Below are 13,615 nucleotides of genomic sequence, written 5' to 3' on the forward strand. Positions count from 1 at the left end.
GCTGCATAGCTGAGAGCTGGATTTGACATCCTTGATTTCCTGTCACTGGTAGTCACATGCCGAGTGTGTGGGCGAGATAGCTGAGTGAAAGTGGAATGCGTTAAAGAGGCGAGGCAAAAGTGCAGACGTCGCAGTCTCTCTCACTCTCACACACATAGACACTACTGTTCTTACTGTGTGAGCCGTTACGAAGAAAAGAATGTGGAGACGTTTTCAGGCAAAGCTGTGCAACAAGTCATCAGGGCGGGCAGGATGAGGCAAAGTACTTAGAGAATGAGGGAAATGTGCTTGATGTGAAAAAATAAATCACTTATGTACACACATTCATATTTGAATAATTCATCTATACTGCGTATACTGTTCCCAAAGTATGCAAATTAATAAATACAGCACACAAATTATATACATGTGTGTATGTGTACATGTACATACGTTATTAGTGAGATTATGTTCAAAGCCCAAGATTGCTTTGCTAGGATAGCTCCGTTCCCTGCCATCCTATCTAGAGACTGTAGTTATCCCTTCCTCCTTTCTGTATATTTTGTTTTTTATCTGTTTATGAATGGAGTCTCCACGCATTTTCTGTGTAGAAAATATGTTTTCTTGAATGGGGAAAGACCAAAACTGTTTGCCATGAGAACAATGAGAACATACATTTAACAGCTTTAATCGCTAATATATATATATATATACATGTATATATATATTTCAAGCTAATGCAAATGATCATTGTAGATAAAAAAACAAAAAAACATACAATGCCTTCACACTCTTGAAAAGTAGGAGAGGAACCTTTAAAATCCATGGGACTTTTCAAATACACAGAAGGTTGTTTACCTGGAAAAATATTCTTTAGATTATTAAAATGTTCTTCACACTAAGAAAAAAATGGGTTCTTCAGTGGTTCAGAAATTGTTTTTCTATGGCATCGCTGTGAAACCCCCTTTTTTGGAGCATTTATTTTTATCGTGTATTATTTTTAATGTGTATTAATAAGATTATTATTATTATTGGCTCTTGTAGAATTCTGTTTCTACAGCTGCTATATGAAGCATCATGGCTTCTCCCATTCATTTTCCTATTGTGCTATGTCTTTTCCTCATTACTCTGAAAGCTCTTCTGTATGTAACGGAAGCAAGCTAGTAAGAGTTATGCAGGTAAACCTCACTCCTCTGGCCTCAAGAGGTGCAGCTGATGCTAGAAACTGCAGTAGAGTAGAGACGGTAGTGTACCTTACTAGCGCGCCCGCCTCCTTGTTTACATCCATGCCGGAGAGGCCGCTTGGAGCGGGTCGAGTAGGACTGGTTACATTTGGTGCCGTGACCCGGATAGGAGTGAGGTTTAGAGGGGTGAGTGTAACAGAGGCCAGCTAGTATGAGTTGTGAGGGTAAACTTCACTCCACTGGCCTCATGAAGCACGGTAGAGACTCTGGTCTTTAGTGTCCTTGTTAGTGCACCCACCTCCCATGCTGGAGACGCTGGCTCGAATCCGGCTCGGAGCGGGTCGAGAAGGATTGGTTACACGTATTCATCTTAACCAGAAAAAAAGAGATAGGGCACAAGCACTGTACCAAAACCTTGTATTTTTCCTCATTTAGGTGTTTAGACTTATACTTAGTAGAGAATGTTCCCATAATGCACTGCAACAAGCTCAGTGAAAAAATTTTTACCCAAGATGGCGGACAAAACAAGACTTATATAATAAAATTCATTCAATAGTAAAAAAGAAAAACAATAAAAAAAAATAATAATTGAAACCTTCATATTTACGCCATATTTGTAAGTGCTTGTTATGTATATTTAAGCTTATTAAAGTATCACATCATTTCTCTTCTGTCATCTGTATTAACATCAATCCAATTGTTAAGTATGAAGTCACACGTCACCGCTTCTGGGTCCAAACGCTCTATCAGATGCCAAAAGCAATCAACAAACAGTGCTAATATACACTTATGGTGTGCTCATTATGATTTCTACCATAAAATCAAGATACTAACTTTATCTCCATACTGAAATCCCAGATGGCTAAAGAGTGATTCATCTTTTAAAAATCCTTTAAAATATTTGTGTCCTGGATGCTGAGAGCACGTAGACTGTAGTACGCGTTAACTTTTTAAAAGTTTACCCTAAATGTGTAATATGAATAAATAATGCTCATAATCAGCTGTTGAGATAGTATTCTCAAGTGAAACGAGTAGAAGCTTGGACGAGGTCACGCAACAAGCGGATAGTCTCCTGTGCGCTTTGCATGGGGAGTGGCTGTATTTGTATATTTGTATATAAAGCATTCCAAAATATCACTTATGAGGTTCGATTTCAGTCAGGATTATGCCTTGAGTTCAGCAACAGAGTTAGCCTATAGTATGACAATGTAAAAACATGCAGCTTCAGCCATGACTAAGTACATTCACGCATTCTTACGCCAAAGACCATCAGTCAAACACAGCATTAAGAAACGTGGGAGGAAAACTACAGCAGAATATGACGTCTGTATGGCTGAAACCTCCAGAGTGCATTGGCACAGGGCCGCATGTACAGTCATGTCATTAAGATTGGACGTGCCGGACGATTATCTCAGGGTCTCACATGTTGTGGGATAAAATCCTGCCGTTGTGGGGAAAATAACTGACCAGTGAAAGTGCCAACCAGATTGCCTGACTGCAATGATAATCAAGAGAAGCGGAGCCTTTTCCCAGCTGCAAGTGTGAGGCACTGTAGGGGCTCGAGTCTCGATGTTGGCTCCTAGTGTGAGTTAGTGCTGAGAGTCTGCAGCTGGAGCTTTTGGCCTCGGAGCGGAGTGCGTCTGACGGGAGGACTTCGATGTGTTTCTGTTGGAAGAACAGGGTCTTATTGCTAGTGTAGGGCAGTGAAAAGCAACACCTCACCTGCAAAACTGACCTGACACATGACCTGCATTATCCATATGTGTGTTCTTTGTGGTAAGTAACAGACATTTAAAGGCCCACTAAGTGCCTTGGAACGTGCAGCTTTGTATGATGCGCTGTCGTAATTTCCGCTGAAACAGGAAGCTAAGGCAGGACATATTGAATGCTCCGTGACGTGTCAACGGTCGCTTTGGCCAGGTGGTATTTATAGCAAAGGGAACGGGATGCTTTAGATTCTAGAGAGCATTTGATTGGACAGAAGATGTGATGAGAAGCTGAAGTCCATGATGATGTCATAAAAATCAGTGACCCATTTTAGCGGAAGTAAGAGACAAAGAAAAAAAATCTCCTAAATGCAAAATTTTGTCATTGTTTTGGAGCACACTAGCTAATTCATAACCCTAAGGTTAACATATCCATCCTAAAGGCTAAAAAAAACTCAAACTTTGATTTCAGGAAGTTTTCTTTAAGGAAGTTTGAGTGCAAACCAAGTGAAATAATACGCCATATAGGCCTATTGTAAAAAATGAGGATTCTGAGAAACTAAATTTGTGTAGATAAATATGTGTCTACAAATACAATACACAAATGTGCAGACGTCACATAGGGCAAACTGCATTAACATTGTGGAACGCTATGCAAACATCAAACATTTAGTAACTTACTCTTTGCACTATAAGTCAAGTGCGCCTTTAAGCTGCGACTATCCGTGCTCTTGGCTCATTTTAACCAGATCATTGAATCAGTGAGTTGTTGACTCGGAATCAGTCCAATTCACGAATGAATCATTCAGATGTGATTTGTTAACCAATTCAGCAGGTTCTTTGGAAAGAATCAACTCGTTCACGAATTGTCATCTACCAACCCGAACCCTAACATCTAATAACCTAAGAGTCTACAGTCAACTAATACTTTAATGAGAGTTAGTTGACATGTAGTTGCAAAGTTACTTATAGTCAGTAGACTGTCTAAAGTGGACCATCGAAATAGTGTAACCCTAAAGTGCAATACCTCATCTTCATGGAGGTGGCTCAGAGCGGGACACTCGCTCTTCAGAGTCACAGTGGCCTCCCTCCAGTCTCTCTTGGCTCAGGCCGTGTCTTTCCATCCTGCACAGTGTCAGCTCAGAGGACCAATGCTCAACACAACTATCCAAGCAAGTGTCAAAGTGTGCAAGCCATTGCAAAAAGAAAAATGAGCATACATACTCATGAAGATGCAAGCACACATACTCATTTAGATACACTCACATCTCTTAACATCTGTCTTTGTCACTGTACAGGAGATGACCCTCCTGTTTTCCTGTGAAGCTCAACACACACTGCAGTTCAGTGATCAGTAGACATACGCAGTGATTCAATGACGCCATCTTGAGGTTGATTGTGGTACACACAGACTGATAAATGGCTGAGCAGAGAAGAGGATTTAGAGCAGCGATTCCCAAACTGTGGTCCGCGGACCACTAGTGGTCCGTGAGGGTACTGCAGGTGGTCCGTGGAAAGGCAAAATTAAATATAAAATAATATTTTTTTTTACCTTCATTTTACCAGGAAATTCACATAAAAAAAAAAAGTAAAAAGAATATGTAGGCCTATATTGATGTAACATTTTAATTAAATTGTCAAGTTATTGTGTGATTACTAAAAAAGCCTAGTGGTGTTCGGCCGTGACATTCAAGTTCAGTGCCGTTAGAACCACAACATTGGTTCGGTGGATAGCAACAGGTTCTCTGAAGAGAAAAGGGCAGAGGCAAATCTCATTATCACATCACACGCATAACCTTTAATGGTGCGTTCACAACGGACGAAATTTCGCTTCAAACTTTTGTTTTGACGCGGGAATTGATACAAAGTGGTCAAGCGTATCACTAGACGCGGCAGGCGCGATTTTGACATGATCCCTTTTTGAATTTGACGCGCTCGCGTCCGGTAGGCATAGGCAGAAACGAAATGTTTATAAATGGAATGAATAAGGCCTGTTATTATTTTAATTTCCAGTTAGTTTCTTGATCTCGCGTTTCTGAAATGTTTTGCGGATGTGCTGTTAAGTGGACAAACTCAAGCCTAGGTACTTTTTGAGGACTTGTAAAACTCTGAAGATTAATAATCCCCTAAAATGGCCAAAGGTTTTGAAATGTTGACTATATTCCAGTGTTCTTATTACTGTATAGATTTCATACTCCATTGCTATGGAAATAAGCCTGTTGTTCAAATGAACCTGATTATGCCCTCGGGCGCTTGAGTAAATAAATAAATGAAATATGTGGCAGCCGTTGTGTGCAGTAAACTTTCTTTTAACAAGCCTGTTGTACTGATGTGATGACCAATGATAGTTTTAGAGCTAGTAAGCCTATTTAGAGGTGCAGATTAATTCAGGTAGGACTCTGTGTAGACATATTTTATTATGTGTATTATGAGGTGGTCCGCGAAAATTCTTGATTACAAATAGTGGTCCACACACACAAAAAGTTTGAAAACCCCTGATTTAGAGTATCTACACAGGACTTTAAACCTCTCACACAGTCAAAAATACAAAAAGGGACCATGGAGTACATTTCTAAATAGGTATATAAAATATAAGACACACTACCATTCAAAAGTTTGGGGTCGGTAAGATTTTTCTAAAGTTTTTGAGTATTTTTACATGCTCAACTAGGATGCATTTTCTTTCATGAAAAATACAGTAAAAACAGTAAAATTGTGAAATAGTATTGCAATATCATATAACCGTTTTAGATTTTAATATATTTTAATATGTAATTTATTCCTGTGATGCAAACCTGATTTTTTTTTAGCATCATTACTCCAGTCTTGATCCTTTAGAAACCATTCTAATATGCTGATTTGCTGCTCAAAAAACATTTCTGATTAATATCAATGTTGAAAAAAGTTATGCTGCTTAATATTTTTGGGTAAACCATGATACATTTTCTCCAGGATTCTTTGATGAATAGAAAGCTCAGAAGAGCATCAGGGTCCTGTCACTTGGCCATCTGTATATGGTTTCATGAGAGGACTTATGTCCCTGTCCTTGTATTGTGCTCGGTTGGCATCCACTCGTCTTCAGGGGTTTTCCCCTTGGCTTTGTCCTGTTTGGAGCATGTCTGGATCCTGACTTCCTATCTTGTTTGGTTTTGCTCCAGTGTTGGGATCCAGATGCCCATTCTCCATGTCTGTTCTGTGTTCTTGTGCACATGGCGGGGGTTGTTTCCCTTGTCATGTGTTGTTCCTGTTTTGAGCACATGGCTTATGACTGTTCGTTTGCCATTGCTCTTGTCCTGTTATGTTTTGTTTGAGCACATGGACTGTGATCGTGTTCATTGGCCTTGTGCTTTTGTTTTGTCATGTTTGGTGTGAGCACATGGCTTCAGTCATACTGGTTTCTATGTGCCATGTGCTCTCCTGACTAATGCCTTGATCCCACCCCATTGTTAACCCAATTTTGGTTCATTTGACAAATTGTCCTCCCTTATTGTAGCTCTCTGGCTTAAAAAATGTGGATGCCTTGTTTCCTTCCCCATTTAATCTCCCTGTGTCCTATGTCCTGCCAGTTCGTTGTGGTTGTTTCCCGTTGCGGATGTATCCCTGCAAGTTTAGGTGTTCCTGTCTTGCCCTGCCGTGTCCTGTCTTGTCTTGTCCTGGCCTGTCCGGCCTTGCTGTGAATTGATGAATGTTTATATGTGAATAATATTCAATCTGTTGAGCAATGAGTCTCTTTAGAAAATTTGGACAAAACTACTCAATTCATATGGATTAGTTTTACAATCTCTTTATGAACTTTTTGAAGCGTCACAGTGTTGTGTAGCTGTCTATGGAGGGACAGAAATTGCTCAGACTTCATCAAAAAGATGTTCCGAAGATGAACGTAATCTTACGGGTTTGGAACAAAATGAGAGCGAGTAATTGATAAAATAATTTTCATTTTTGGGTGAACTATCCCTTTAAATAATCCGGACTTGGGTTCGCCAATTTGCCAACTGTGGACATTTATTACAGCTTGTTATACTATAATAATCTTTCAACCCTATACAAATGATAAAAAATACAGAGAAATGAGATTGTGTCCACTGACAGAACAGTAAAAACACTTCTGCTATTGTATGAGAAAACTGAATAAGCCATGAGGCAATGCATTGTTTTTTCTTTCTTGTTTGCTCCTGACCTCGACAAAGTGATCAGGACATCATTTTCTTGTGATTTCCACATCGGAAAAAGTTTTCTTGTGATCTCGATGCAATTTTCTTGTGATTTCAACATAACGAAAATTTTATTCCCATGATCTAGAAATAAACATCTGACCTGTTATCAAACAGCAGCACTAAATAAATTGCCTATTAGGAGCACCGTACCGTAGCGCTGTAGACTTATAACATGTTTTGGACAGAACCTGTCCTACATGATGAATAAAACTCACAAACATGACACTTGCAAATAAAATGTTAAAATTAAATTATAATTTAATATAATTTGTATTTAAAACAGATGAGAAAAATACCAGGAGCTGTCAGGCTCAAATCAGCATATTAGAATGATTTCTGAAGGATCATGTGACACTGAAGACTGGAGTAATGATGCTGAAAATTCAGCTTTGATCACAGGGATAAATTACATTTAAAATATAGGTTACACTTTATTTTAAGGTGTCATTATTACAGTGTAATTATATATTTAAGTACTCAGTAATATTACTTTAGGGTTAGGGTAGGATCAAGATTTGGTTGAAGGTTAGTTTCATGTAATTATGCATCATTTACTGTTATTACTATGGTAAGTACATGTAACATATAAGTAACAAGGACACTGTAAAATAACTGTGTTACCAAAATATATTAAAATAGAACACAGTTTATTTGTAATAGTATATATTTTTTAACTGGTTTGAATTATTAATTGAGAATTTAGTTTTAAAAGTATGTGTTTGGATGAGAGGAAGTGATCCTCCTTTCACCGCTGGTTTCTTTCTCCCATTCCCATTCTTCTATATCCTATTACAGCCTGTTCATACAAGGACTTCTGCATGTTTAAAAACTCAGAAATTGGTATGTAAATTTGAATTCATTCTCATTTTTTATTTTAACAAATCGAGGGAGGAATTGAAATAACTATTTATGATAAATGTCCTGTTTTTACAGTGGGAGGAGCCGTGTGTGCATATACATATATATATAATATATAATAGATACAGTCAGAACATCACAGGACAGCACAGACAGCAGCAAAGCACAAATTCCACAAAGAAGAGACCCAGCAAGGTAAATGTTCTTATTCTCACTGTCAATCAATCTTTTCGACTTTAGACTTTGTCACATTGTCAGTAATATCACGTTAAAGCAGATAGAAAAAGTTCCAAAACATTTTTTTTAATCATTTCTAAAAAATTTAAAAATAAAAGAAATGCAGTATATCATTAATTATTTTGATGTGCCATTTTCAGATGGTTCCAGTGTTGATGTTCCTCATGGCAGCTCTTGTAGCTGCAGAGCCGCTGATGGATCTCTCAGACCCAGTAGAGTCTGATAGTGAGTCTGTCTCTGTGGTGCACTGTGATGCTTCTACCGTGTGTCCTGATGGAACAACGTGTTGTCTGAGTCCTTATGGAGTTTGGTCCTGCTGTCCGTTCTCAATGGTAAGTGAATGGAAATGTGGAATTGTTTTATACTCCAATCATAATAGGGTGTAATGTTTTCTTTTTCTGCCTATTACTTCAGGGTCAGTGCTGTAGAGATGGACTTCATTGCTGTCCGGCTGGTTTTCTCTGCGATTCCACATCGACTCAGTGTTTGAGGGGGTGGTTGAGACTGTCTTCTTCTCCTCAGCCGGCCTCCAAAGCGATCCAGAAAACTCAGGTATGTCAGTACTCTGCCTATATGACTGCAAAGTAAAGCAACCTGTCATGTTACAATGATCTGACGATGACCTTGACAATCTTTACAGACCATTTCAAATGACTTCTAATCACCATTTGCTGCAAACAATAAATAGTTAATAATAAAAAAGGAATATGATATGACTTTTGTAACAATTAAAGAAATGTTTAGGGTTAAAAAAAACATTCATAAATGGTAATTTCACTTTCTCCCTCCATTTGTTAAAATAAACAATGGGGCAATTAATTCTGGGTGGTTTAAAAGCAGAAATGTGCTTCAGTTAATTATATTATCAGGCTATTTAAATTTGAGCTGTAAAATTTGAAATGGTTCTTTTAGAGATTTTTCTAAGAAGGTGAGTTTCTGGTTATGTGTTTAACTAACATAATTCCTGTGAATGGAAATGAGCAGGCTCTCGAAAGGCAGACCCAGACTGAGACTGTTCATTGTGAAGGAAACATCTACTGCCCAGCTGAGAAGTTCTGCTGCAAGACAGCATCTGGCCAGTGGGGGTGCTGCAGCGGTACAACTAACTCCATCTTGCTCTATTAATCATGTCTAAACATCAAGCCAAAATAAATGTGGATGATTTATGGATTTAATAAACCTACCTGTATAATTATAATAACAACTCATGCATCAAGTTTTGTGTTTGCTTATATTAAAAGTTGTATTTCTATTTTTTATAGGGTTGGTGTTGTAAGGAAACAACTCCCATGACTTCTTATCAAAGACTATCAAAGTGCGAGACTGATTAGCCCAACATCCAAACTAAATTCATGTGAAATAAAAATTGATTTTTAATCATCCATCTATTGGTATTTTGTTCATGACTGAATAAAGGTTTATGAGTGAATCTTTTAAGGGAAGTTAAAGTCTCCTTCACTTCACTGAATTATTCATATTTTTGTTCACTGAAGTCTCCTCAGCTAGGCTACATTCAGAATAGAAAAGACTACTACCATACTGTTGTTGTAGCATAGGCCTATAGACCTTATGCGCCAGAGAAACAAGGGCGCCGCCATCTTTAGAATATTGTCTTTGAACTTCCGTTTTTGCGGTCACTCTGTATATTCCTATGGCATTGCTGTCCAGGAGTAATTAGCTTTTGAAGTGAATTTACTTAATATAAAGTTAACAAAAGTTAACGAAAGTTATCATGAGGATTGTAATGTTTAAACCAGATGTCTTAACAAATGTTAGTAGACCGGGAAGATTTTAAAACGAGCCGTTCATTTATAAATACGCAAGATTGCTGTGAAAATAAAACCGGAAGTCAAAAGACAACGAGCGCAGCGCTGAAAAGGGGCGGGGCTACATAAGAAAAATCTATAAAATAAAATTCCATAAAATTACAGGTTTTTTTACAGTGTACTATGCATTGTTTCTGTATGCATTGAGCATAAAAAAATGATTAGGCCATTGGAGCAAAATTAGTTCATGTGACAATTAATGCTAATAATGCTACATTGGTTATGTGGTCTACTATAATATGTTAATGTTCAAAAAACAGTTTTCACCCTCTGTCTGAACGCCCTGTTTTATGTCGTGTACACAGAACACACTGAACAATATTAGTTTCACTTACCAACAGATTTGTGAAAATCGTTAACAAATGCCCAAAATCTGAGGCAAATCAATGCTCGTTCACGTGAGTGATAATTCGTGTAGTGTGTCTATATCGATGCAGTACCGATGTGTCGCTGATATCTTTATTTAGCATGGTAAATATTTAGACCTGTCTGCAACTCATGCAGTGTGAAATGTGTTTTGACTACAGTCAGCGCAAAATACAGGGCAAGGGAAAGTTCAGGCGGAGGAGTCATAGACGTGCAACAGAACATCTGCAAGCATTAGCCTCTGCAAGAAACCATTCTCATTTTCATGATGTTATATTAGTTCAGGAGGAGCACATTCAGATAATTAACTTAATTAACATGGGAGGAGCTCATTCAGTTAATCAACTATATATATATATACAGCATACTGTTCTAGGACAGTTTTCCAGCAACCCTATATATATATATATATATATATATATATATATATATATATATATATATATATATATATATATATTTAGGGCTGTCAAAAGATTAATCGCGATTAATCGCATCCAAAATAAAAGTTTGTTTTTAATAATATATGTGTGTGTACTGTGTATAATTAAATTTGTATATATAAATACACACACATGCATGTATATATTTAAGAAAAATGTGTTATTTATATATAAAAAAAATTATATTTATATATAATATAAACTATATAAATATATATATACAGTATATGTATGCAAATATTTCTTAAATATATACATGCATGTGTGTGTATTTATATATACAAAATAATTATACACAGTACACACACATATATTATGTAAACACAAACTTTTATTTTGGATGCGATTAATCGCGATTAATCTTTTGACAGACCTTATATATATATATATATATATATATATATATATATATATATATATATATATATATATATATATATATATACAGTATATATATATATATTGGGATCAGTTTACCTAATTTGTTTTGTAAGAATATTTGATCCTGGAGCATTTTTTAAAAATGTTTTCTATGATTTCTGATGGCCTTCTTTTACCTCAATTGCATGTGTTTTACTGTATGAATTGTGGATGGATTTATAAACATTGAGAAATAAAGTTGAACAGAAATAAACACAACTCTAAATAATGAACAGAAAAAGAAATATTGCATATAAAATTACATCAAAGTATGAACTTGTGCAATACAGCAAATGCTTACACTACCTTAAATGAATGAAAAGATGTGCTGTCCCAAATATTACCACAAAAAAAGGGGGTTTTGCCTCAGTTTACAGAAGTGTATGTCACACATCCTTTCATTATAATATAAACTTTTTTCCTGTTCAAATAACATCTTCAGTATTACAGAAATGTATCCTGTGTTGGGCTGATGTTTTTAATTTATGACAAGAGACCTTGCATAAGGCGGCAATTCAAAAACTGTCCCAATCATCCTTAATTCACAGCGATCCACAGTAAATGCAGGCAATGTTGTGTGTGTGTCAAATTGTACAAGCAATATTAGCAAAAAGACACATGTGCACACATAATCATTTTGATATAAACACTCACATCTCTTAACATCTTCCTCTTTGTCATTACATGATATGTCCTTCCTGCTTTCCCGTGAAACACACTGGAGTTCAGTGATCAGTAGACAAACACAGTCACTCAATGGCGCCATCTTGAGGTTGATTGTGGTACAAAATGGGCATGAGCAAGATAAATGTTCTTATTCTCACAGTCAATCAATCTATTCTTGACTTTAGACCTTGTCACATTATTAGTATAATAGAAATATTTGCAAATCTGATCAGCCACAGACTCATTCTGATAGTCTCTCATTTTGTCTGATAATATCCATGAACATATCCAACATTGTCATTCTGGTCTTCCTCTGTAGTTATCTATTAAAAAAAAAATTCCGGGAGAATACACTTCTTACTTTTGTATTAAGTTTACAACTGTTTGATGAATTTTAACCTCTCTGTTAGCCTATACACTCTTGCAAGAATGCCAGCTTTGTGATTTGAAGTGTGGGGAAAGTGGCATGCATGAATTTTAATTCATAGGATGGAAGAATAACAGAAACACCAAATAAAAAAGTATCCGAGTAAAGTAATCAGGTACAAACTGACACTTTATTAACTACAAAAAAAAAAACATGTTTTTAAGTTTTAAAATTAAGACAAAATATTAAGTTACAAATGCACCTCTGTAACCCAGACCCAACAGAAACAGAACAATAGGCTTCACAAGGCGGGAGTTTATGGAATGAATGTCATTCCTAAAACATTTGGATCCAAGACCAATAAACAATATGCACGTCCTGTTGTAATGACCATGTACATATAATCGGCTTGTAATGTATATAAACTTATTCCAGTATTGTGCCAAAACTAGCATTGTAAGATATACGATTTAATTCAGAAAGAAAGTTTAATTCTATGGGTTCCAAAATAGGTTGTGAAAAAGCATTTTGAGGAACTTTCAACCTATACAAACTATAAAAATACAGAGAAATGAGACTGTGCCGCACTGACAGAACAGTACATTAAAGACACTTCTGCTTTTGTATGAGAAAACTGCATAAGCCATGAGGCAATGCATTGTTTTTACTTTCTTGTTTGCTCCTGACCTCGACAAAGTGACTTTGACATCATTTTCTTGTGATTTCCACATCATAAAAAGTTAGTTTTCTTCTGATTTCGACATAAACACCCGAAATGTTATTAAACGCCAGCACTATTTAAATTCTGTACCTTACACTCTTAAAAATAAAGATTCTTAATTGTCATCAATGGTTCCATGAAGAACCTTTAACATCCATGGAAACTTTCCATTGGACAAAAGGTTCTTAATAGTGGAATAAGGTTCTTTAACTGTACTCTGAGAAACCAAAAATGGCTCTTTAAGGCATCACTTTGAAACCCCCCTTTTGGACCCTTCATTTTTAAGAGTGTTGCCTATTGGGAGCACTGCTGTAGACTAATATTGAGTTTTGATCAGAATCTGTCCTACATGATGAATACAATCCAAGAACCTCTATCTGAGGCTAAAATCAGCATATGAAAATGATTTCTGAAGGATCATGAGCAGAGACTATTTTCAAAAACAATATTATGCTAGAACAGAAAAGAGCAAACAAACGTATACAAAACAGTTATATAATTCTAACAAGTATTGTTAGAATTATAGAGGGAACTAACAAGTTAATTATAGAGGGAACCAACAAGTAAATTATAGAGGGAACTAACAAGTGATAAAAGAACAGCCTATTCCGGAATAATAGTGACATCT

General features: G+C 36.4%; 1 protein-coding gene across 1 annotated transcript; it reads left to right on the top strand.

Annotated features, from left to right (window-relative positions):
- Nucleotides 1–2,609: 2,609 nt before the first annotated feature.
- Nucleotides 2,610–9,613, top strand: LOC307163449 (progranulin-like). The gene is made up of 7 exons (XM_079879485.1): nt 2,610–2,939; nt 7,879–7,923; nt 8,017–8,136; nt 8,319–8,510; nt 8,593–8,730; nt 9,163–9,274; nt 9,441–9,613. Exons 4-7 carry the CDS (start codon nt 8,319–8,321, stop codon nt 9,452–9,454), a joined length of 456 nt encoding a protein of 151 aa, XP_079735611.1. The 5' UTR covers nt 2,610–2,939; nt 7,879–7,923; nt 8,017–8,136; the 3' UTR covers nt 9,455–9,613.
- Nucleotides 9,614–13,615: the final 4,002 nt, after the last annotated feature.

Source organism: Squalius cephalus, assembly GCF_949319135.1.
Source record: "Squalius cephalus genome assembly, chromosome: 8".
Classification (NCBI taxonomy): domain Eukaryota; kingdom Metazoa; phylum Chordata; class Actinopteri; order Cypriniformes; family Leuciscidae; genus Squalius; species Squalius cephalus.

Bases quoted from the DNA above. Each gene is read 5' to 3' on its own strand.
- LOC307163449 (XM_079879485.1), top strand. From the start codon at position 8,319: ATGGTTCCAGTGTTGATGTTCCTCATGGCAGCTCTTGTAGCTGCAGAG. The intron at 8,511-8,592 runs GTAAGTGAATGG...CTATTACTTCAG, and splicing joins CCTGCTGTCCGTTCTCAATG to GGTCAGTGCTGTAGAGATGG. The intron at 8,731-9,162 runs GTATGTCAGTAC...GGAAATGAGCAG, and splicing joins AAGCGATCCAGAAAACTCAG to GCTCTCGAAAGGCAGACCCA.